At 35.8% G+C, this 25,829-nt stretch overlaps 1 protein-coding gene across 6 annotated transcripts in view; it reads right to left on the reverse strand.

The window, feature by feature from the left end:
- Positions 1 to 6,526: 6,526 nt before the first annotated feature.
- LOC139134658 (uncharacterized) overlaps positions 6,527 to 25,829 on the reverse strand; it is a 72,234-nt gene continuing 52,931 nt past the window's right edge. For 5 of the 6 annotated variants that reach the window (XM_070701623.1, XM_070701622.1, XM_070701621.1 and 2 more), the window contains exons 46-64: positions 25,376 to 25,555; positions 24,569 to 24,764; positions 24,230 to 24,309; positions 23,519 to 23,805; positions 23,175 to 23,227; positions 22,196 to 22,374; positions 21,426 to 21,606; positions 20,715 to 20,888; positions 19,668 to 19,981; positions 19,411 to 19,483; positions 18,315 to 18,393; positions 17,549 to 17,685; positions 16,780 to 16,937; positions 16,197 to 16,418; positions 15,606 to 15,669; positions 14,701 to 14,902; positions 14,049 to 14,150; positions 11,959 to 12,123; positions 6,527 to 10,430 (exon numbers count right to left, since the gene is read on the reverse strand). In XM_070701623.1, the coding sequence (XP_070557724.1) occupies positions 10,168 to 10,430; positions 11,959 to 12,123; positions 14,049 to 14,150; positions 14,701 to 14,902; positions 15,606 to 15,669; positions 16,197 to 16,418; positions 16,780 to 16,937; positions 17,549 to 17,685; positions 18,315 to 18,393; positions 19,411 to 19,483; positions 19,668 to 19,981; positions 20,715 to 20,888; positions 21,426 to 21,606; positions 22,196 to 22,374; positions 23,175 to 23,227; positions 23,519 to 23,805; positions 24,230 to 24,309; positions 24,569 to 24,764; positions 25,376 to 25,555 (3,109 nt within the window). In that variant the 3' untranslated portion in view covers positions 6,527 to 10,167. Of the gene's footprint in view, positions 10,431 to 11,218; positions 11,270 to 11,958; positions 12,124 to 14,048; positions 14,151 to 14,700; positions 14,903 to 15,605; positions 15,670 to 16,196; positions 16,419 to 16,779; positions 16,938 to 17,548; positions 17,686 to 18,314; positions 18,394 to 19,410; positions 19,484 to 19,667; positions 19,982 to 20,714; positions 20,889 to 21,425; positions 21,607 to 22,195; positions 22,375 to 23,174; positions 23,228 to 23,518; positions 23,806 to 24,229; positions 24,310 to 24,568; positions 24,765 to 25,375; positions 25,556 to 25,829 lie in introns of all 6 variants that reach the window. The other variant, XM_070701624.1, reaches the window with a different exon arrangement.

The raw sequence follows: 25,829 nt of genomic DNA on the forward strand, positions 1-25,829 counted from the left end.
ATTATAATATTGTATCGCATTGTTGCACCAAAATCAATTCATTCCATTGCTAGAATCTGCATGCATGACACTGATCTGAATGTAATCAGCTGCACTGTGCTATGAGAGATTAGACTCTTCGTAAATGTAAAAAGTCGCGAGACAAAAATTACTATGTTGCGACATTGTCAAACCCCCCCCCCCCCCCCGGCCTGGCGTACCATAGAGATTGAATTCCCCACCACCAGGACACGATCGAAGTTAGATCAATACCCCCTCATGCCCCGCACTCCCATGGTGGAAAACATTGATAGGTGCATGACATTCAAGTCTGAATCACATGATTCAGAGTCAGTCATCATCTGCATCTGTTACAGGTCTTGACGGAGAAAATTTCATTTATTTATTCCAAATTTCAGTCGGTCATAAGGACCGACCTGTTGCTAAAAACTTTCGGCCCGACGAGAAATCTGTCGGTCTCGGACCGTCGGACCGACGTTAATTTCTCACACTGTTCACAATACTAAGTTTGAGCCACCTTCACAGGGTCCCCACGCCCCCTGCAAAGCCTTGAGAAAGTTAGCTAACTTTTCCATCCTTGAAAAGATGCATTTGAATCTCTAGTCAAACTTTGTACTGGAATACGCATTATACTAAAACAGAAACCGTGTCAACAGTTATAAGTACTTCAAGTTCTTTACAATAGCATAAAACCATTCTATGATAAATGGTGATATATAGACCTTGGATGAAACGCAAAATCTATCAAGAGCAGTAATCTGGAAGGAAGGCGTTTACTTCTGACTCGATCAAACAAGCGAAACCTTTTTTTCCGTCAACTTCTTTACATACATGATGAGAACAAAGGAACACTGAAATCCGTTACGGGAAATAAAGTACGCTGGGTGACGTGGAAGAAAATTAAAGGCATTTCATGGTGATGTAACGAGAAGCCAAAAATAAACCCCTTTTGTTGACAGTTTTGCTTGGAAGTTTCAACTCTGTCAACATGCTTTTCACAAAGTTTTTCTTTATCTAATCGGGCAGATAATGATATTTGCACCACCATTTATGACAATTGATAAATAAAGAAAGAAAAAAAAACGTAAAAAAATTAAAATGTAATGCCGATGCGTGGACCCAACTTAAAAGCGTTTTTTCGTTCACTTTCGTATTTGAACTATACATATAAGGAAAAAGCTACTTATTACTGTATATATACCAGTACAAGTATTGCATTTCTTCCTGACATCCTAGTATAGGCATTAACATAGTTTTGAAATATTTACCGTAAAACAGCCTTGTATTTTAAATACATTGATATAGCTGTGATCAAGTTAATTTTGTGGATTTCTGCCCAAATGCCATGGTACATCGCCACCTTGGTGGAGCTCGCATCTGAGTGTGAGTATGTATAACAGAAAATCTTTATCGCCAATTTTCAGGTATATGAAAGGTTCTGTATCGGTACTCTGCGCCCCGTACCTGCGCCGGGGCATTCATCAAAAAAAGCATTTTTTACGCCCCCTCCCCGCCATCTTTCTACGCCTTATTCTTCGCCCTGGTTGCGCCATTCATGCTGAGCCGTAAAAATCATAGAAAAAATCATACAGAACCTCTTACATAACTTCAATTTTAGATAAAGAAACTACATGATATACCGCACATTAGCTCCTGAAGAGTGATGGACTTATTAGAAGTGATGGTTATTCAATAAAAGAATGCTTTGTTCATTTTTTGTCCATGTTTTCGATACTTTATGTTGAATTATTTCAAGCTTTTAGGGGTCCTCCTCTTTCTTTACTGGGTTAGTAAGCAGTGTCTCAGAAGCCTCCAAACAATTCGTCGGCTGAAACTCGTTGTTCCTGTTGAATTATTACCAAACAGCTAATCGGGAAGGCTCCTTAAGTTGCAGTAAATAATGACACTTTACCGATCAGATAAACCTTCCGAGCCGCTGCACATTACATATCTTGGGGGTGCTCCTTACATTTCTTGAGATTGCCCTAAGATTTGAATTGTGTGATACTAAGAGCGTCCGTCTCAGACTCTGGTTACGTGGTACCGGCACCCACAGTTTAATATATATCGGAACACTTGTCGAAACTTCTGGTAAGAGACTGGATGTGGCATTTAGGATAGTGCAAATGTTATGGGATGAATAATGAATGGCTGATTGGATGGGAATAGATAGATAGATGATAACTTTATTGCCATTATATACATTCATGTATATTTAAGAAATTGTCTTGCTGTCGTCACACAAAACAACACAACATCAGATATTACATATAACTAAAAACACTTTAAAACCGACTATAAAACCAAAAAAGTAATACGAAGGAGGCATGAGTAAAAAAGAAAGTAAAATCTTATGGATACAGGTAATAAAAATGCAATTGCAAATTAAAAGTTGCGATCTGAAAGTATTTGAATGGCACGTGGATAAAAACTATTGCTAAAACGTGTGGTATTCACTTTAAAGGACAGATAGCGCCGTCCGGAGGGGAGTAATTGAAATAAATCATGGAGCTGGATAAGTGCTGTCATCGATGATGTGTGATGCCCTGTTAGCCACACGCTGCCGGTAGATATCAAGTGAGGGTAAATCTGTGCCAATAATCCTCGATGCGGTGGTAACAATTTTGTTTAATTGTGCTTTCTCTTGCTGAGATAATGAGCCAAACCAAATAGTGATTGAAAAAGTTAACAGACTTTCGATCACAGCCCTGTAAAATTGAATCATTACAATCTCACTGATTCCAAATTTCTTCAACCGCCTCAAAAAATAGAGGCGTTGCTGAGCCCTTTTGGTGATATTAACAGTGTTTCTGTGCCATTTTAAGTAATTTGAAATGGTAGTTCCGAGGAACTTAAAGCAATCAACAATCTCTACGGAAGTACCATTAATAACAAGAGGTTCAGGGACAGGTTTGTTTTTACGAAAGTCGATGACCATTTCTTTGGTTTTAGAAACATTAAGTTCAAGGTTATTTTCTGAACTCCAACTGACAAGACTGTCAACTTGTTTGCGATATGAAGTTTCGTTGGAGTTGTTTATGAGCCCTTCAATGGTTGTATTGTCAATCACAGAATTGAATGATAGAAGGGATTGTTGGATTGATAATGGAATGGTGGTGGGATGAGTGGATACGTGGTTGGTGATTGATAATGGTAATAATTGCATGGGATTGACAAGGGATGGGTTCTGTGATGAGGGCGGAGGAAATTCCATTTGGCAGATGATGGAATGACCAAAGTACTTGAAATGCAAATTTGAGTTTTGTGTCAATCGCCATTCAGTCTCATTAGCCTCAGTAGGTATTTATCCCCGCATCTCATTGGGTAAACACTTTTCAAAAAATAGTGACAATATCACTGTTCGCTCCCATATAGTTATCAAAACAAACCAACAATTGTATGAAACATGGACATACATACAGACAGACTGACATTCACATACTGGCACAGAGTGATGACATTGACCCCAAGTGTGCCTTGGCCCATGGAGAGTGATAAAGATATAACAAACAGCTGAATGTAATGATAAAATAGTTAAGTATAGGCCTATACAGACACTGAGGGTGAATATGTTACAGCAATTTGATTAGTTTCTTTTCGTTTTCTACTTCTGTGATAATTTTTAAGACAATCAAACTGCAAGGCAGTTTTAATATGTATTGACAAACATGTTATCTTTTACAAGCACACAGCAAACTGTTCTTGATTTTTCATTTACAATATTTGACATAGACTGAAATACATAACATGCAACCAATATTTACATTTTGCCCATGCACCAGATACATGGAGAGATTTCAACATACAATCATTAACTCAGAAACCCTACAGGGAAAAGTAAACATTGTTTTCTTCCAGAACAGCTGGTACATCCACATCTGGAGCAACTTACAAACTTAACCAATTACACAAGGATGATGACACAAGAGATAAAGTTAAGAAATTTAACTGTGGTGAACTTGACTATTCCTTTCAAATCCTTACCTAACTTGATTGACATCTTAAACTAAAATACACTGCATGGTTAATGCACACAAAAATACATCAGGGGTGTGTACCATTTGATAAAAGGGGTTGTCTGGAAGATTGATGAGGAACATATCTTTTTATCCGATACATTGTACTTTTTTTCCCACTATCCCACCTTTTCTTTTTGACAAACCTTCTGTGGCTGATTTTTTATTGACATTTGTTTGGATTTTTTTCAAAATCTGCCAGGACCCCCCCCCCCCCCACCCCCCCCCCCCGCCCCCCCACCCCCCCCCCCCCCCCCCCCCCCCCCCCCCCCCCCCCCTTCTCCATCACTCTTTAACATTGAAAAAAACTTTGAATATATTTGTTGGAAACCAAACCTGCTGAAATCACCTCAGCTATGTTTTCTCATTATTTTTTACCGCATTTCAACACCAAATACAGTTTACCATTTCAAATGCTTACTGAATCACCACATTATCTTAAACATAGGGCCAAAGTCCCTGAAGCTACTATAGACATGGATACAAAATTAAGTATTTCCTGACTGTATGAAATCATCTCACTAAGGTCATCCTAGGGACCTGTTAACCAAATGTTAAAGCTTTCTGACCGGCGGTTTTGAAAAAAACAAGCGACCCAATAGTCGACAGAGCTCTGCTGTGTTATGTAGAGAGAAACTTGTTGTGACATATGTATTGATGAAGAAGGTTGAGATCTTTGACAGCTCATTTCAGGATGGCCTGACCTAAAATGGCAAAATTAGCTGCAAAAATACAAAATTGATGATTTCATCATAATTATGTCTAAAAATGTATACCAAATATCAAAGCTATCACATGACTAACTTTTGAGAAACAAATATTTTGACCAAAAATGGCAAAAATTGACCCAAAAATACAAAAATTGAAGATTTCATCAAATTTCACTATATCACACTAAGAGAACCCCTAGGAACCTGTATACCAAATATCAAATGCATCAGACAAGTAGTTTTTGAGAAACACATTTTTTGACCAAAAATGGCAAAAATTGCACCAAAAATACAAAATTGCAGATTTCATCATATATTCTGTATATCATATTTAGTTTATCTGTAGGAACCTGTATACAAAATATCAAAGCTGTCAGACGAGCGGTTTTGATGAAATAAATTTTTGACCAAAAATGACAAAAAAATTCCTTAAAAATACAGATTTGCATATTTCGTCGTAATTTGAACAAATCCAAGTTGGGTTATCCCTAGGGACCTGTATACCAAATATCAAAGCTGTCTGACCAGCGGTTATGAAGAAGAAGATTTTTTACCAAAAACACCTTTTTTGGCACTAATTTGCATATTTTCAACAATATCAAAAAATCAAAAAAAGCACAATCATTTCAGATCAGCCCAAAGTACTTACATGCTAATTTTTCATGTAATCTGCTCAGTGGTTATTGAGATTTTCAATTTTGACTGTTTTTACATTTTTTCACTTAATTTGCATATTTTTGGCAATGACAACTTCATTTGAACAAAATCTCATCTACAGCCCATCATCCATGTACACACCAAATATCAAGATGAAATGTGCAACGGTTTTGGAGTTTTTGATGTTGACGGACAGACATACAGACATACAGACATACATACATACATACAGACAGTTCCCTAGCCTATAAGAATAGCTTCCATTGCCATATATACATATGGCTATGGGAGCTAAAAAACCAGGGTGCAAATCTACTCGCTGTAGTCAATGATTGAAAAGCTAGACACAATCACCTGAGACAACTTGAAAAAACAAAAGAACAGTCGAATTTCGAGAGGTTTGACACAAGAACGAAAATGGACAAACTTATTAAACCGTAGCGGTAGCACACTGTGGTGCGTCCCGGACTGTGGCTTAACCATCTCTTTGATGATCGTGATGGTGGAACATTACTGTAAACCTCGTCTTCAACAAAACATAAAACCAAAAGAAAGGGCGCATTTTACACGCCTTTCTCAGCGTACAAAAGGCCACATGAGAAGTGAATTTCTTCTCAAATATAAACAGTATAATTTGTGCTAATATCCAAATAATATTGACATAGGTCTTGACATTGTGGCAAAATATTGGGTCCTACATCCATTATAGCAAATACAGTCAAGCAAAGTTGGCTGTCTGGAACTTTAAAATACTGTCTCTTTCAAATCCCCTTATCATCACATGTGACATGTGTGATTCTCAATACTTGTATGATACCACAGCCAGAACTGGTGAGTGTGGCTTGGCTAATAGAGTTTGTGCAATCTTTGACACTTTGGGGCAGAGCCACACCAGTGTACTGACAGGCCTCAATTACCTTGCTTTAAGGTCAAAAGTCAAAGGGCATATATGCAGGGTTGGAGAGATAAGGCAGGACATGTCAAGCAAACAAGAGGTGTGAGAGTTCCTACCTTGGACTCTTGTCAGTGATTAAAATCACAACTTGTAAACATTATATCCATGATTTAGAATGTCATAAAATTTGACAGAAAAATTGTCTTAGGAGGCATATCAGTGACAGAGAGTGAAATATACAGCTGTAATGGTGATCAAAATCTTCATGTGTTTTATTCAGAGTGGTCATAAAGAGCAGTAGAACATCAACCTCAAACTGCAAAAATTTGTGAATACATAATTTTCAAATCAGAGTCTAAAGCTACATAGCGTCTGTAGTGACAAAGAATCAATCGAATTTTAAAGTAATATAAGTTATACATAAGATATTCTGTACAATCAATATTTGCATTTCAAATTTGTACATTTCTTAGGAAGAATAAACAATTTACAGTATGTACACTTTGTGAGTTTTGGAGAGTATAGATCATAGAAAGTATTGTTCGGAAGAAACCTTGGTTTGTTTTTGTTGCTTTTCTGAAGTAAAGATTTCCTACTTTGACAAAACAGTATTCAGTCTTGGACTTGACCATAAAGCTTGTGACAAAGTCTGACATTGTCATTGATGTTAATTACTGTACGCTGCTGGCTATTGTACTTTGTAGTTCTTTCTGTTATGGTGTGATATGCAGAGAGAGAAGTATATGTATGTTAATTTCATCTAAATCATCTCATAAAATGATGAAATCTATAATCATGAGTTTCTTACATACATTTGGAATATACTTATAATACAAACCATTGAGAAAAGGTTGAAACACATGTTCAGTTCAACACTACAAGTAAACATAACTAATGCAATGGGTATAAATATGATGAGGTTGTGTCTTGTTAAACTATGTACACACTTACAGTGCTTATTTTATCCCAAATTCAGTGAAAAGGTACATGCATGTCTTATGGCATAAGAGTTTCACAGTCAAGGAGTGTCTGAATTTCACAGTAATCAACATGGGATATCATAAACACGCCATTTGCAGTGACGGTTGTAACCATTATTCTAATGAATTCAAAATTTTGACAACATATAGATCTCATCTCAACATCAGCAGATGAAACCACTCACGTCATATGTTCATGAGTTGTGGTCAGTTGCACATCAAATTGTTTTGAAATTCACTGTTCGAAACTCTGAATTTCAAAGTGACGTAAAAACTCAAGGTGTTTATAAAATTTGACATTACATCATTTCAAAAAAAGGGTCTTCTGACTTCATCAGAAGACAGGATGTGTTTGTAAATCTTTTAAACAGAGCGTGTTCACTCTCGAAACATTAGTACTGCAACTAAATAATTATGGAAAGCACAAATTTCAAGCTTTTTTGCATACTCCAGAGTCAAATTTTCTAAAGCATCAAATTACTCTTGCCTATGAAAAACATTAAAGCTTTACTATACTATTGCACGGTAATAATCTTGCATATCCAAGCACACTGGAACATAGAGTATCACATACAGTGAAAAAAAATACAACAGAGAAATGCTCAAGGCTTATTTGACCTCACACATACACACACACACATGCACTCAAACTCTCATAGTAAAGGTTTCCAAAGGTGCCATATGTTTCAATATTTTTGGTGTCGATAAAATGTATCAATTAATAGAGATACTACTTGCATAGAAATTACAGAACTTATCAGATTGCAGATCTGAGAGATGCACTGTGGTGGGCAGCTAGGTTTTGATGAAACAAACTTTATACACTGGGGAATTTTGTTTCTATGAATAGAATAAAAATGACTGGCTTTTGTTATTATTGTAAGCAAGCATCACTTTTTTAATATGACAGTCCATATGTGGAGCTTCTGTTCTGTTATATTCAATGCAGGCAGTCAGAGGACACAGGCACTGCTCAGCGTATTGGCCTTAAGCCACGAACTGAAATGGTACAATGTGGAAAAGGAAATCTATTTCCAAAAGACAATTATTTTAGCTCTAGCAAGATCCTCGTCAAATGACATCTGAAAATGAAGGTATATCTTCATTCTCTTATTTTTTGAACCAATGGTGTCTGTTTACCAAAGACTTGTAAGAGCATTGGCGAGACAGAGCCATTGCATTGACCATGGAGGTTCTGTCTTCAAGAGTTCTTAAACTGCTGAAGACAGTGACGGTGTTTGTTCATTCATTAAATTATCTTTTGCACCAATCAAGTTTGATCAACTCCTAGCTGACCAGTATAGTAGCTTACATTGTTTAGTCTAGACGCTTCAGAAGACATTATTTTTCAAAAGCATTACTTCAATCAGATTGGCATGTCTGTAGCAAAGTAATTGCCCAGTTAGAGTCAAAGACTGACTTTTTTTTTACGACAGAAATAAATTGTCTTTGGGACAAGTTGAATCAAGAACTATCATTGAATATATCTGTCACCATGGTATTCTCAGATGTCACTAATCAATGCTGATATTATTTTTGGATATTGGGAGGATAAAATACATCAAAAAATGTCATCTTTATTCTGTCCAAAATGACATGCCATCATGACAATCATGGTAAATCTTGGTTTCTGTGTCTATAATGAGTATTAGACTTTGCACATAATATGCATTTCTGAACACTGTTGTGATAACTGTACAATGTATTTTGTTTTTCATTCTAAGTACTGGAATATGTAAACACTATTTTACATGTAAAAACTTTCATAATCTGAATCATAATTTCATACATCTACTGGCCTATTCTACAATAATGACAGTGTAGCTTTGAATACAAATACTGTAACTATATGTAAAGCTAGCTTCCGTTTCCTTTCTTAACATTACAATATGTAAATGAATACAACTGTTTATGTGTACTGTTGATGTATAATGGATTTCTCAACTCTTTCTACACAATTTTCCTCCTACCATTTGAAGACAGTCTTATTTTGGAATTGGTTACAAAGGTCTTGAATTTTGTACATCAATAAGTTGGCTTCTTTAAACTTCCTCAATAAATACAAGGCAGGGGCATTCAAATTCAAATAGCTTTCTCATTTGTTTACAAACTTTTATGAGTAAACAGAATCTGAGAAAACAGGGAAAGGTGGGTGCTCAGTTAAAGCTTCTATTACAGCTTGTAAGTATTAACAACATTTTGCCAATCACAGCTTGTTTTACTTCATGCATGCACTTGTCATTTTTGGCCAATTACAGCAAAGGAGTTTTTTGGTCAAAGTTATATTTTTCACAAAAATATGTACGTGAGAAATATGACACTGTTGAATCACAATTTGTCAATAAATAATATGTCAGGTATTACTCATTGATGAAGTTTATTTCTTCATTTATGACTATAGAGGGTAATTTGATCTGACACAGACAATGTGCCATCAACATTGCATCTGGAGATTTTGTATCGTGAAAGATTTCCACATAGTTTGGTACCACTTACTGACAGTGCCACACAACCACAGCAGTGTTTATGTGTTTTTAAGTGGATCCTTCAAACAGTGCTTTAAATGCTAGTCATGACAGCATCAGAAACAGTAAATTCTATGAAAGCTACCAGCAAGGGAGACAAAACAAGAAACAGAAAAGGTTATGATAGCTTTTGTTTGTGTTTGCATTATAACTTTTGAATTGACTGTACTTTGAGAGTGGTCTATCAAGTCGGACCACACATGGGAAAGCAGCGGGATGCCTGAGTTACATAATTTGAATATGGTTGTGGGATGCAAATAAATTCATTAGTGTAGTTACAAATGTATAAGTAGGATAGATTTGCCAAAAATGATGGGATGGGTCAGCTCTGCAAATCCCTTTGTGGAGAACCCTGCATTGTTAGAAACTACCGCAACTGACTCTTTATTGCGAGTATGATGATTTAGGTCTGCCAAGTCGAACCTTTGTCAGTGATTCACTCGTTGTACGCGGTGACAATGCAGAGTAGGGACGTCTGCTTGAAGCAGATAATTGTTTATCCTTTCGGAGTCTTCCCTGTCGACTTGATATGGGACTCTGTACATCTTGTGTGGCACTTGTATCGTCAAACCACGATGTAAGTCCTGTTGTGGCTTCAGATGATGTTGATGGTGCTGATATCAAAACTTTCACATGTTGAGGATTTCCTGAAAAAAGGTGAACAGTATACTTTCAGAACTATCCTATGATTACTATTTATTTATAAGTTAAGTATAACAACTTCTATTAATGTGTACCTGTTTTGAACTATGACCTTGTGTGGACATGTGACCTGCATGACATATCTTGACCCTCTCCTATGCAACCAAACACAAATAAAGCCAATATTTTGCACGTTGCTATTATTTGTCCTTAACATGTGGTTCTCTCATTGAACTCAAAAACAAAAGTGTATCACAATGCTTGTATACAACTCTATTCATTAGCAATGACTTATAGACTAGCAACTACATGCTAACTAACGGTAATAAACCTGCTAATAAAATTGCTAATGTTCACTACCTTTGTGCATCTTATTTTTAACACACAGTCGTGGGTTAATCAAGCAAAAGTGAATTATACACACATCATATTAGCTCATGTTGTGTGTAGTATGTGCATACCAACTGTGTAATTATGCAGTAAGGCAGTGAAAATATTGATGCAAGTGATTGTCTCTATATGGCAAAAAACGTGATTGTACTGGTGTATTTAATGAATGTGTACATCCAATGTGAAACAGCAAGCCGCATGTGATCCACTCTTCCGTTATTAAGTAGGTATTTTTTGTTCCTGTTTGTATGAAAAACATCTTGATCAATACAAGACATATGGCTATTTCAGCAAAGGTGCTGTGACGTGGACATGTGTACTGTGCAATTAACACCTGTCAGTGATTAACTGTTCATGTTAGTCAATCTAATGTGTATGAGATAAGGTTGGTTACCAAACTCACTCTTAAAACAATGACAAATGCTTGACTTTGCAGTCAGACGTGGTCAAATGTCTGTTGATGTACCAAAACACATGCAATCAATGATTACCAATGAAAGATGTTAAATTCATGTATCACAACACGCAATGAATGGTAAGGGAAAGTTGCAAAATGACTTTTGAAGTATCCAACTATGAAATGAATGTTAGTTACAAAATGAAGGAATGGTTGTTATACTGGCTATTGATAAATCATACACGTAACAATAATGATTATTTTACAACATATGACAAGTGATTGAAAGACGACTAATGGTATGAACTGACTGAAAACACCATGGAAGTAAAATGTCTATTTGTATTGAAAGATATGATAGGGATTATTATAACAAGATAGAATTGCTAAGAGGACAGTATGGATTGGTACAACTATCACACAAAATAACATAACTAACATCATTTATTGTCAAAAATAACATGGTATGTCGTACATGGTGAAATAACATGGTATGTTGTACATGGTGCTTAATGGTTGTATGGACTAAACTTTGTATGTTATCATACTTTAAGAAAAAAATAAGAAAATAACTTCCTAACAGAATAAAAATAATGAATGTACAATTAAATGTTACAGCTACAACTGTCCCTTTCATACAGGCTTGGGTTCAGTTGAAGTCACTAAGATACAGAGCTGACACTGATGTGTCCAAGTGTTGACGATTTATGTCTATTGTTAAATACTAGATATCAAATCAGCATTACCTGGTAGAGGTTTAAATTTAGGGATTTCAGAGTTGGCTAATTCTTTACAGATCTGACAGTCACTGATACAGGTTTCTGACATGGTTTCGCACATCATGTGATCAGCAAACACTTGAAAACTGCTGTAATCACAGGCTGCATATCTCCCCTGCCATGCGATGTGACCTGAAAAATGTACAATCATGTAGGTACAGGAATGAATAGAGTTTGTCAAAGTGTAAAGAGAAGGCTGAAGTTCCAGATATTGTTCATTGTGATGATCAAAGTCATTCTTCATTGGTTGTATCAGTTATAGGTATCAAAACTAATATAACATTTTTTCTAGCTAATTTTAATTGAAATGGCAAGGGAGGCAGTTGCTATTGCTGTTGCAAGCAAAAGTCACCTTACTAGTATTTATATTACAGTTATGCTCAACGGAAAGTAGACGATGAGATTAAATGATACCTTACTCAATTACTAATTTACATCAGACACTTTATTTCTAAAACTACACTAGTACCTCACAATATTGCTTGCGAGCGGCAAGTTCTCAAAGACAAGAATAACAAATACCAGACCTAAATGATTCCTAACATAACAGTCGCTTGCCTGCTTCTCTGCCGACATGAGTGCCTTATCTCTTTCCACTGGTTTATTGCCGTAATCTTATACCACGATACTAATTACACAGCGACAAAAAGACAACTGTAGTTCTTGCTGAAATGAACGTCATCGCCGGGGTAGACCGGCCGACATTGTTGAGACACTGCTCAGTAAGTGTCAAGTAGATTGGATTTTTCAATCTTTAAAATCATGACTTCTGCTTTTGCCAATTTTCATTTTCTTTGACACTAAAATGCCTTAAAACAGATTACCCCTAATTCTTTGTATGAAAATGCCTCGACCTAACCCCCCTAATTCTTTGTAAAACAGGTCCACACTTACGATTGATAACAATGGGTATTTTGCCAAACCATGATGGTGAAAATGTTACAATCAACTGCCACTCTGTAATTTGTGCTAGAGTGAAGATAAGTGTGGACAAAAACATTTGGATAAAACTGACTTAATTTGGCAATGTTATCACGCATGGGGGTCTCTAGCTATGTACCATATCGCCAACTTTACAATTACCTAAGCTACTGATGATTAATGTGAAATACTGTCTATGTGTCCACTGTTCTGTGTATCTCTTCTAGCAGTCAAACAGTGGTGCAACTATTCTCATGCATACTCTTCCAAGTACATTTGATTGGGATGTTTAACGTTTTGTGTTTATTATATCCATCAAATGAGACTTTGTCTATCTGTTATTCAATGGCTCAAAATTGATGAGGGTCAATTACAGATTTGTATAATCCTCTACAAGATTTACTCGCCAAACCAGAGAAACCATATAATTATTGTCTGTCTCAAGATATCTTTGCAAGAGCTTTTCAGACAAAACGTTTGATTCATGAATGATGAAGATGTTTCATTATTTGCCTTTAATATCTCTTTGAGAGGCACATATGTTACTTCATGCTTCAGCCAACTTACAGTTGTCTTTTTGTCGCTGTGTAATTAGTATCGTGGTATAAGATTACGGCAATAAACCAGTGGAAAGAGATAAGGCACTCATGTCGGCAGAGAAGCAGGCAAGCGACTGTTATGTTAAGGAATCATTTAGGTCTGGTATTTGTTATTCTTGTCTTTGAGAACTTGCCGCTCGCAAGCAATATTGTGAGGTACTAGTGTAGTTTTAGAAATAAAGTGTCTGATGTAAATTAGTAATTGAGTAAGGTATCATTTAATCTCATCGTCTACTTTCCGTTGAGCATAACTGTAGTATATATTTTGAAAGAATTTACACAATGTATTATGCTCATAAATACAATGATGTGACAATTTACAGTAACAGTTTTGAATAACAAAGGTCTCCCTTTGGCAGGAATGAGTCAAGTGACAGTACAGATCTGCATATTTTGTCGCCAAAGTGGATTTCATTGGTTTGTAATATTTATAATCTTTCTGCAAATATCCATAGAGATTCATGCTATGGATGGATGGCTGTACTGTACAGCAACAGAAAGGTAGATATGATTTTCAAAAAAGTCACTGGAACTAACCTTCGGGGTTTACAATCAGCATTGTTGGAACTCCTTGAATTCCAAATAGTTCAGCCACACCAGTACCATTGCTGGATTCTGAACCACTACTGTCTTGATGAACTGGTAGAATAAAAAACAAACTTGTCCATTATCACAGGAATAATACTTCATAACACTGCTTGCAGAAAAGAATATTATCAAAGGAAAAAATATTACAACTCACGGTGATTAAAAGAGAGCTAACAACTGTGAAAATATTAATGTCTGCCATGAAATGAAAGACTGCCTGTAATAAATACTATCTACTCTGGCAAATTAAGGAACAGTGGCCATTTCAAAGTACAAAACGCTGACTACAAAATATATGTTAACCATGTACATATTGTGTAATGAAGCATTTCACCATTTTACAATGACACTTTCATAAAAATCTATTGCTTTCTTTGATAATGATATGGTACAGTTGAAAAGTTGGAAAATATTGAGATAATGAGGTTGATATGTCATAGAGTCCAATCAGACTGCTTTGTGGTAGAAAACTCTACATGCCATTCAACCACTGAAACAATGTCATTAGAGGTTGACTTTGACAATGAATGGAGCAATCAACTTGACATTGAAATTAAAACAAACAATGTTGTTATTAATAGACTGAAAAATTATATCTTACCAAGTTTTGCCCTGCGTTTCATGCTTGGAGTGCTTGTACTTCTCTTGTTTAGATTCAAACCAGGGGTTGTGGAATGACAGGAACAGCAATGGCGCACACTTCTGTCATCGCGCCAACCATTCTCTACAATGGTCTCGGCAAGGGAGTGGCGATGGCTAGACATTGACTCATAGCTTGCACAGCAACATGTAATGAATGATATCTATGGGGCAAAGACACAGACGATGTACATAAATTTAGAGTAGATAGCCCTGAGACAGGCATTGGTTACACTTCACTGATGACGGTGTTAAATTTTGTTGACATTTTAGCACACAATTATCAATTATATCTTGGGTGATTAAATGAAATTTTACATAGGTTTGATTACCTTTGTAGTACACTTTGCATAAAATTGGTTAAAAACATGGGTGACAGGATAATCAACTCAATCATACTATGATGTATTTTCTAAATTGTTGGACACGGTAATCTAGCAAGATACACAAACTGTACATTTTTGATTGTATGAAGAAAATTCCTTTTTGCACAGATTGAGGTTAAGATATGCTTGCATTGGTGCTACTGCAATGCTTGCAGTGGTTGTACTGCAATGCTTTGCAGTGGTTTACTGAAATACACCATGATGGAATATTGCCATAGCGATAAACCACTGGAAACTATGGCATTAAAAATCCTACATTTATAATAGTTGACTGTAGATGAAAGAATCAGCAGTCCCAACTAGAGTGAAATCAAACAATACGGTAAAACATCAGAGTGTGTTAACTTTTGAAATTTGTCCTGATGAGCTTAACAGATATGACGAGACACAAAGAAAAACTTACTTAAACAGTTGCTGAAAGAACTATGACACTGACTTACAAGCCATGTCATGTGATACTAGCACATGACATCACACTTACCCTTTTGCCATGCTCTCTGGAATACCGTACAAAAAATTTCATTGCAATCTTTGAAGCCAGACACCTGATCGATAGAACAGACAAGATCAAATGTAAGATCTATAGTGACATGGGAAAATCAGAAGCACACAGAGTCATTTTACTTCAAGTAAAATTTTTACCCTATCTTTACAATAATTTTGATTTCAGAAAAATCTGAAAAGAGCAATATTTTAATATTTTACAAACGTAAAATTGATCTTAAATTAAATTGCTTATGTGGATTTCTTTTTAACCAGGCAATGTTAGAAGCATGGTACCAATGTACGGTCAATCATTCTTATTCTCTTCTCACATATGTAATACTGGCAAATAATGTGCTATCTGTATCTGTAGTTTTGAATTCAATTCCTTTTACTTAAAATGTAAATTTAATTTTCTTATTCTATGCAATAGTTCAATAAAATAACCAGCTGTTTCATCTCCTCTAAAACAACCAATTTCCTATATTATATCATTTTTAATTATTTCACATATCAATTTAGTGTCTCATTTGTGATGTGGACTTTATTCAAAAAGTACAGCATCTACAGGGTTCAATTGTTGACTTACCATTTTGTCCAGAACAGAATCATTGTGGGTTTCCTCAGTCGTGATGGGATCAACAGATGCCAAGCGCCCTCAAACACATCCAGTACAGTAACAGCAGCTGGTGGAACCCGTCTTTTCAATAAACCTTGATTGACAGCTACAATGCTGTGAGAACCTTTGCATTCAGGGTCCATCTCTTTGGCAAGGCTATCAGTGTACAGGCAACAGCCTTCAGCTGGGTACCTGTGGAAAAAACGTACATTGGTAGTAGTATAATAGTTTGAAGCAAATACTTTTATAGAAATCATTAAATCATTAACCGTAAAATACTTTATGTTTGCAAGACAATCTCTCTCTCTCTCTCTCTCTCTCTCTCTCTCTCTCTCCCCCTTGCTCTCTCTCTTTTTTGTGTATTCACTGACAAATAATGAACCTGGTCAAAGTTAATTGATTTAGGTGATGGCCTGTCTCAGTATTCCTGGGAAATAAAAGTCTAATACTGTAACTTTCTCTATAATTTCTAGAAATATTGACCACTTTACAGCATAACACAGCTTGATACAACATGCACAAGAACACAGGTGACTCATGATTCAATACTTACTGTGTGTCTTTGGCATGAGTGGAATGAAAACAGAATGATGAATACGGTAGGAATGTTTCTGAGTAAATTGGTATGGGTTCTGAAGGTTCACTGTTTCCAACGGGATGGTTGGTAGTTGTAACCATAGTCAGACGATGAACAGGTACATATGCACTCAACTGAAAATAAATAACCATGGTTGAAATTAATAACAACAAAACATTTTCATAACTTGCAATAGGGGAATTCTAAAAAATTGATTTTGGAAGTTGCCATTCAAATTTCATTTCCCAGGTATTTTATTGCACCTGTCAATGATTTTCATGGTTTACTTTGCTGTTTGATACAAAATCTTGAGTATACAGCAATATGAATATGTGAATATTAAATGAAATACTGTATCCAGTTGTCACACTATTCTGAGTAAATTCTGTAAGAAAGGTAAAATAACAACCAAGTGTTCTAGGTATTGTGACTCTGGTAGACCAATATTTTCATCGGTGGATTATTCAGATGTATATCAATCATCCCTCAATTTCGTGAAATATGTGTCAAAAAGGCTTTCATTTGAATAAATCTCTATATAATAAACCGGTTTCTACATATTTTATTTTGATTCAAGACACTGTCAATTGCTATTGTAATACAGATCAACGGTATCATACATTTCTGTCACCTGAATGCTTCCTACATAGCTAATCAAATATGTTTTCACAAGTTTTACTTCGTATTAAAGTAAATAGGTTACACTTTTCTCATATCCTACACAATACCAATATCCAAAACATACCTTCAACTTTGTCTGATGGACATAGGCATTGAATAGATTTCCATGAGGTTTACCATTGATTAAGATTTGATAACCAGTGACCATTGCATCTCCATCATCCTCTGGCTGAGTCCATTTTAAGTCCACTTCAAATGTTCCTGTCAAATTAACATTACAGGGACAATTTCAGTATTAGTACTACTAGTAGACAAAAATTCAATTCAGAATACCAATACTTTTATTCATTTTCCACTATTTTGAGACTCACAGAATGTGCTTTCAGTCAAAATGAAAGTATTCTGTTGAATGAAGCGTAGATATGTTTACATATTCAAAATGATGTTGCATTCTATTTGAAAGAATGACATAATATGCTGGTTGTGTTTAAACAAGGCTAATATGGCATATAATAGAATGTAGACTAGATTGTTGTAAAATTGTTGATCAGATTTTTTTACTCTAGTCATCTTGTAGTGTTTTTGCTTGCTGAAACTTGTCACTTTTTGCATGCATAAGTGTTAGCAGATGCAACATATAGGAAATGAGTAAATATCTTGTTAACAATAGTCACTGTGTGATTTCGTAAGAATTTTATATTTTAAAGTGGCAGTTCATGCTATCAATTGTTAATAGGACAATCTACCTTGAAGAAGCATAAAAGAAGTCCGGTGCACTATCCTAAGAAAAGTAAATTGGTGTAGATGATTGATAATATTCTTTTGTGCTGTGAAATAGGAAAAGAAATTGCTGAACAGTTTCAATCATAGCCTTTCAAAAGGCAGCATACCTTCATATGGTTGTAGATCTTCCATGCATTGTAATAACTTGGTTTCAACATCAATGAGTGAAGACGTCAGTTTTGCTATCTGTTGAAAGGTCAACAAAGAAAATAAAAATGTGTTTATTATAATATATTTACTTCACGGTTGTTGTACAAAACAAGGCCTGATTCCTAGAAGTTTGATTGTACCATAAATATGTCATGCTCATACATTAGGCAGTTTACTGATGTGGTAAAGTGAAAACATTATCTTGAACTGATTGGAACATGACATCTTACCCCAGACATTTGTCATTACTTGGAAAGCCATTGTATTTGAGAAACAACAATTTACTTGTCATGAGTGACTGCCACTTATTTGAAAAACTTAAATTTCTTGAGACACTCTTACTTGTGAAAACACCACTTACTTGAGAAATTTCTATATACACAAAATGCAACTACTTCCTAAAGATGCTACTACCTGGTACTTACTCAAGATGATACTACTTTCTCAAGATGATACTACTTTCTCAAGATGTACTACTTACTCAAGATGCTACACTACTTATTGAGACACTTCTACTTACTCAAGATGATACTACTTACTCAAGATGATACTACTTTCTCAAGATGATACTACTTTCTCAAGATGATACGTTCTCAAGATGATACTACATACTCAAGATGCTACTACTTACTCAAGATGCTACTACTTACTCAAGATAATACTACTTTCTCAAGATGATACTACTTACTCAAGGTGATACTACTTACTCAAGATGATACTACTTACTAAAGATGCTACTACCTACTCAAGATACTACTACTTTCTCAAGATGATACTACTTACTCAAGGTGATACTACATACCGGTACTCAAGATGCTACTACTTACTCAAGATGATACTACTTTCTCAAGATGATACTACATACTCAAGATGATACTACTTTCTCAAGATGATACTACATACTCAAAATGCTACTACTTACTCAAGGTGATACTACATACTCAAGATGCTACTACTTACTCAAGAACTACATACTCAAGATGCTATTACTTACTCAAGATGCTACTACTACTTATTGAGACACTTGTACTTACTCAAGATGCTACTACTTACTTGCACTTCTGGTTTCTTTGTCAATGACTCCAATACAGTAGAGCTTTGATAAAGATCCAATTGTTGAAGAAGCCTGCAAAGGAAGTTGGATTACAGGTACTTGTTCAAAATTAACATCAAAGGCATGTATTCAAGAAAATAAATTCAGACAAAATAATTGTTTTACAACATGATCAGCATGGACACAACAGCATACAAAAGTATCTGCAAGGTTGGTAAAAAAATACAAATTGTACATTACTGAAGTGAAACTTTACCTGTCTCTACGGTTGATCAATTCACATGTTTGGATGTCAAGTTGTCTCCTAGCATCAGCACCAATAACAGCAACACTGACTTCCGGTGGTCCAGGAACACTGGCAATCTGTGCCACTGTAGCTTCAGATCTAATCGGTGTATCCAACCCATGTAGACTGATCTCAAGGTAAATTTTATAATCCACATTTGGCAGCAGATTAGCTATCTCCATGACTCTGGCTTCAGGATGCAAAGGACCAACTTCCTGCATGCTGGCTCTTTGCGGTGTACCTTTTTTGCCTTGAGTTGTCAAACACTCCCCTTCACATATACCCTAAAATGACACATGCCCATGTGTTATAGTATGCCAGTTTTCCATGTAATGTATGCGAGAGTCTAGAGTCTATGAGAAGTCAACTTTCATTCAATTTGCATTATTTTTTTTATTTTCACTGTTCGACATTCACAGATATCTTGTTTGGCATAGCCAGGGTTTAGAGTTCAACACAAAGAAATACTCGACTGAAAAATAATAATTTCTCCAAATTTATATTCAACAATTAATTTAAAAAGACATGACAAGTTTTCATTTTTGCTGGCAATTGGCAATCCTTTGATGTTGTGTGAGAGTACAACAACTTGTACAGTGTACCTTACAGTCATATTATCTGTAAGAGCAAAACACTAAAACTCCAAAGTCAAATAACAAGCGCTGTATGTAGAAATCTTAAAGACAGTCAAAACTATCTCTTGCTCTACTGAAACAAATCAGGTTAAAAATGTGTTCTGTTCACTCAGATAACACAGCCTGCAAGCTATTCAATCTTACTGTTGATAACTGAATTTTAGTCTAGACTTGAATTGATTTGTCAATGATGACATCACATATTGGTACATGATACATTTTATGTACCAGGCTAATACCTTGTATTTCAAACATGCCAGATACAGAAGGCAAACAAAAAGAAACCGTTCTTGAACACCAAAAATGTCAAGATGTGGAGTTCATCAATGCAGTGTAAGATAGCAGTACATGTGTTCAGAAAGTGTGAGAGCTGACTAATTACCTTGAAGCTTGCAATTTTAATTCCACCAGTGGTGTACAGATCATTCCATGCTACCTTGACGGTATTACGTTTATTTGTTGGTACTCGTCTCAGTGTTGGTGTCAGGATACCAGGCCAGGTAACTTGCAGTGGTTCTGATAGTTTACTGTGTAAATTCTCTTTGTTACATAATGCCTGAAAGTTACAAAAAAGAGAGTTGATCTTACAAATATCAAGAAAAAGGTTTTAATTCTGTTTCTATGTTGCACTATGCTGCAAAAAGTACCCTTGATTGTTGAGATCAGACATCCCACATAATTATTTCTGGCTAGCGTGTACTTGCCCTGTCTGTAGAGGACATTAAAGACAAAAAAACTGATAGGGTGGCAAGATGGTGAAGTTTATGCAACTGCCTCTTCCTCCAATCTTTCAGAACCAAGACTTTTATCTGAGTCAATGCACTGGTTCAGACGCAGATCATAATATGGGATTCAATAATTGAAATTATAAAATAACAATGCAATGAGGTACAATGTACAGAAAGTACAACAACAAACCCATGAAAAAGATAACACTTTAGTGTTTACTAAGCTCTTTTTTGCTTTTAAAAGCTTGAGAGCATGAAGGGACATGATAATTGATGTTATATATGTTATGTACAATGTCAAGAATAATTGGTGCTCCTGCTGCCTACCAGCATACATGTAATGATAAAACTAAGACTTAACAAACCTGTAGTGTAAACTTGTATTCTCCACACATTTCTCCCTCAGTGAAGGTGTAAGATTTCTGATGGTCAGGAAGTTCTATTTCCTCTGTATCATTAATTAGAACTTTGTAACCTTTGAGTGTAGTGTCTCCAAAGGTCTTGGGTTCTGACCATTCTATTGTAACATGGGTAAAGGTACATGAGCTGCAAGGGAAATACACACATTAGTGAACTGCCTTATTTTAATTGCAATATCCTATACCTTACTCAAAGTAGCAGTGGTTTCAAAATCGTACACCTATTTGACATCTTCTTTCGCAACTACGACCAATTTTTTGGATTATAAATGGATTTCCTGTTTCTCGGTATTAAGTCACACTCTGCCATTCATTAATGGGTTAATGTTACCGTCTATACAAATCGTATGTATTATAAGAGTAGTTGTACTGAGCCATATCTTTGAACACTACGAAAGACTGATTGACAAAAGACAAAATTTGACCTTACTTAAGGACAGAGAAACTATGACATAATTTCTGGTATCTACAATAAATACACACAAATGAATAAAAGTCTGCTACAATGAACTATAAACTTCATTCTTAAGGACAGCCAGGTTACATTTCATGATCACCTTATCACACATATTCATTTGAGGTCAGCATTTTATATTATCTTGCCAATGCAAAGAATGTCACAAACAGTAACTTGACCCTGAGAATGCGTAAATTATGTGATATGGTGGTGCATCAATGTCAATGAAATATGCATAATAGTTTATCATTCTACTTACCTGAGTGACAGTGTTGGAGTAGCAATGACAGCAGATGTCTGAACAATAAACTGTTTAGATTTACAAAGCACCTTGTCCTTAGAGCCAATGACAAAGACTCTGATGAAATGATTTGTACCAGATGTACATCGATGTATGATGTAATCTGTCTCATCTGGGGCTACCTTGGTGTCCACCACCTATAGAAAGAAATTGAACAAAAGACAGATCCACTAACCTCATAAGGTTTCATTTGCTATGACAAAAGAACATACACACAGGGTTCACACCTAGCTGTGTTACACTATGCAATTCATTTCTGACAACAACTAAATAAATTGTTGCATATTGGGTAAATTTTTATCACATCTGGCACATTCTGTTGCCCAAAGACTACAAACAGCTATACCAAAATGTAGCAGAGGTTTAAAAATCACAAAACTAGTATATATTATAGTACACAGGTTGTCAGATCACATTAGGAAAACAACAGATGTTGATCAATAGACCTATTCTGTGACAGCTTTTTTGGCAAGCAAGATTATCAAGTCAAAAAAGTTGGGTTTATTCCATAGAAAAGAAAGATGTCAGTTCTATTATATTGATACATGCCATATGTCAATCACTGACGCAAAATATTATATTGGGTAAACACTGTGTTTCTGCAAGTTTTTCTGTCAATTAACAAACTTTGTGCCACATAAATGCATTTGTATGAATCATGTATTATTGTATTATCATTTACCAATGGACAAGGGCTCACAAAAGATGAACAAGAAAGTGTTAAGTGTATCAGAGTGGCTTCTTTTTCCACACGTTGTCTACTGGAACTTATGAAATCAATAGACACAGTACAATAAACAAACTAGCAGCCCTCATTAAATAGTTGTTATATTACATCAGCCATCAATGCCCTTGGCAGGTTCACCACCACATCATAAACAGGTCATTTAACAGTAAGGTGTCAAAAGCCTTTAGAAAACAAAATAGCTGTACATACCTGTGGATTAGCAACACTGCTCCACTGTACTTTGATGTATTTGATCTCTTTACCTGTGAGAAAAATCAACATTTTAAGATCACACCGATCTTCATACGATAATACTGTTAATCAAACTGTGATTTTCATGTCTACAAATACTGAACATTTTCCTATCGGGGACAAAGTTCTTTTTAGGAGGACAGAAATCTAAAAGAATATTGTAACAAAAGTGAGAACTCACTGTATCTACATCTGCTGAGAGTTACAGGGTAGAAGTGGAAGAGGAAAGAATGCAGAAAGAATCAAGAAATATATCTTGACAGTATCAATAGGTAAGCCCTGGGGAAGTATCTTCCACCTACCATCAATACCGCGTATGTCCCAGCCAAGACTAATTGTGTTCTCAGTAACTTCAGATATCTTGACATTGACTTCCTGAATGGGACTGTACGTGTCATTGCTGAATATGCTGCTGATAGATCTTCTTGTTGTACTGCTACTGCTTCTGGTACTGGTAAACGTACTGCTAGATCTGGCTGTATCCCTCTCTTCATATTCACCCGGTGTTACAACCACCAAGTTGTCAGACGGCAAGGAATCGTCAAAGGTTTCATCAGAACTCAGTGCAATCATGTTGATGGTGTACTGCCTGTAAATCATCAAGTAAAGTTGTTCATCAGACATCCATGAGATTCCAAAGAATCAAAGACCTTTGACCTCCATGAGATTCCGATGCAATCAAAGACCTTTGATGATTTGATTGGCCATAACAATTTATTGTGTGTCTTAAACTTTCTAGCTGTACCTTGAACAAGTGACAGCTGTGTGCGATTCGCGCTCTTGATACAAGAAATCATATCACTGTTGTCTTATGAAGCTGCTCAATGTACAAGCAGAATAAACCATTTGTTCATCATGTTTAAGGACACTGATCAATATGATTGGCCTCTTAGGAAACACATATTAATCAAAAGAGCACTCACAAACAACAGATTTGCCCCTGGCCTTATTTACATGGACATTTCAATGTGAAACCAAAGCAGCTACAGTAAATTTCAGATACCAATACTTACTTTTGAGGAACACATGGTATGACAGCTTTACGATGTGAAGAGTTCAATACATTGCCTATCTTTTTCTCATTCAGAAATGCCTGGTCAAAACAAAAAGAAGTAAATACATGAAATGTTGAACTCACAATTTTGCATAGAGAATGATAATATGTATTATGTACAGCTGTGTAGTTGATTAGTTTGTGAAGACTTTCAGTTGAATTGGATTCTCAAAGTTGGTGAGTTGTGCCTATGGAATGTACATGGAAATTGTCACCAATTACCAGTGTGGCATGTTAATAGAAAAAGGTATCTTTCTAACTACCAGGAAGTAAAGACTCTGAACTCAAGGCAATATACCTGATATCCTCTGACATCAACGCCACCATAGAGTCTGGGTTCACCCCATTCAATTGTAATACTGTGACTTTGTAATGCTGTACAACATAGCACTGGTGGGTCAGGTGATCCAGGGCATGGGTATTGAATGTCCTGTGACTCAGAGTAGAAAAACTCATCATCATAGTCTGGCTGCACACTGATCTTGTATATACTCCTAAAAAATATAAACACAACAAAAATGTTTCATTCTTTGCACAAATAAAGCTACCAAGGTATTACTTTTCTACGAAAAGATTAATAAATTCATTTGTTGACATCTTCATCACATTTTGAGTTGCCTGACACATTCACTCACTGTCCTTGTCAGTGAGCAGTCTACCAGTATCTGGAAATAACTATATGCTAAGATGCTATTGGTAAACTTTTTCCTCTGTGAGATATATATGAGAGCAAGCAAATCTACAGGTCTGGTGTCTTTGATTGTAGCATTGTCTACACAAATGGATTTGCCATGTATACCAACACCTGCATGGAATGATATTGTATAATTATCCAGCTGTAAACTGTGTATGTCTGTCCAAGAACATACATTACAATAGCTTTGCAGTTTTCCTTCTTAATTTAACACCAGTGCCCAATATATTCAACCTTACAGCACTGATCCAATGGTGTGACTACCTGATCCATGATGTCAATTTTCCTGAAAGTGAAAGCAACAACGCATGTGATACTTGCTATTAAAGATGCACACCACAAACTCCATGTGAAAGTTGATCACTGAGTGTTACTTAATAAGAAAACATATGAAGCAGATTCTGTAGTTACCTTTCAGCTTTGATAGGAATGGCATAGCTGGTTGCATCAGCAGGTAATGATACAATCTCTTCTTTGTCATCATCACTTGTTGAGTAAGTAATGTCAATGCCTTGGATACCGCTTTCACTGAGAGATGATGCTTCATTAGATTCTGACTGCATCACCCATTGTACATCAATGTAACCAAACCTGAAATATGGTTTGTCAATTTTCATAGTATTGACCATTTTTTACATAAGATCAACAATGGTTCTCACGTAACAGTAACAGGGTTCACACGTCTGACCATTAATTACGTATTAGTTAAATCTGCTGAAAATTAGTCTGAGCTGACAGACTAAAAGATAGCATTTACAAATATCACTTTTAACTTCTCAGGCCTGCTCCGACAGTTTTAAATGATTTGAAGAAATCCTGATCCACATCATATCATTTACAATGCAGAACCAGCTTTCTTGTGGTA

Source organism: Ptychodera flava, chromosome 6, assembly GCF_041260155.1.
Source record: "Ptychodera flava strain L36383 chromosome 6, AS_Pfla_20210202, whole genome shotgun sequence".
Classification (NCBI taxonomy): Eukaryota; Metazoa; Hemichordata; class Enteropneusta; family Ptychoderidae; genus Ptychodera; species Ptychodera flava.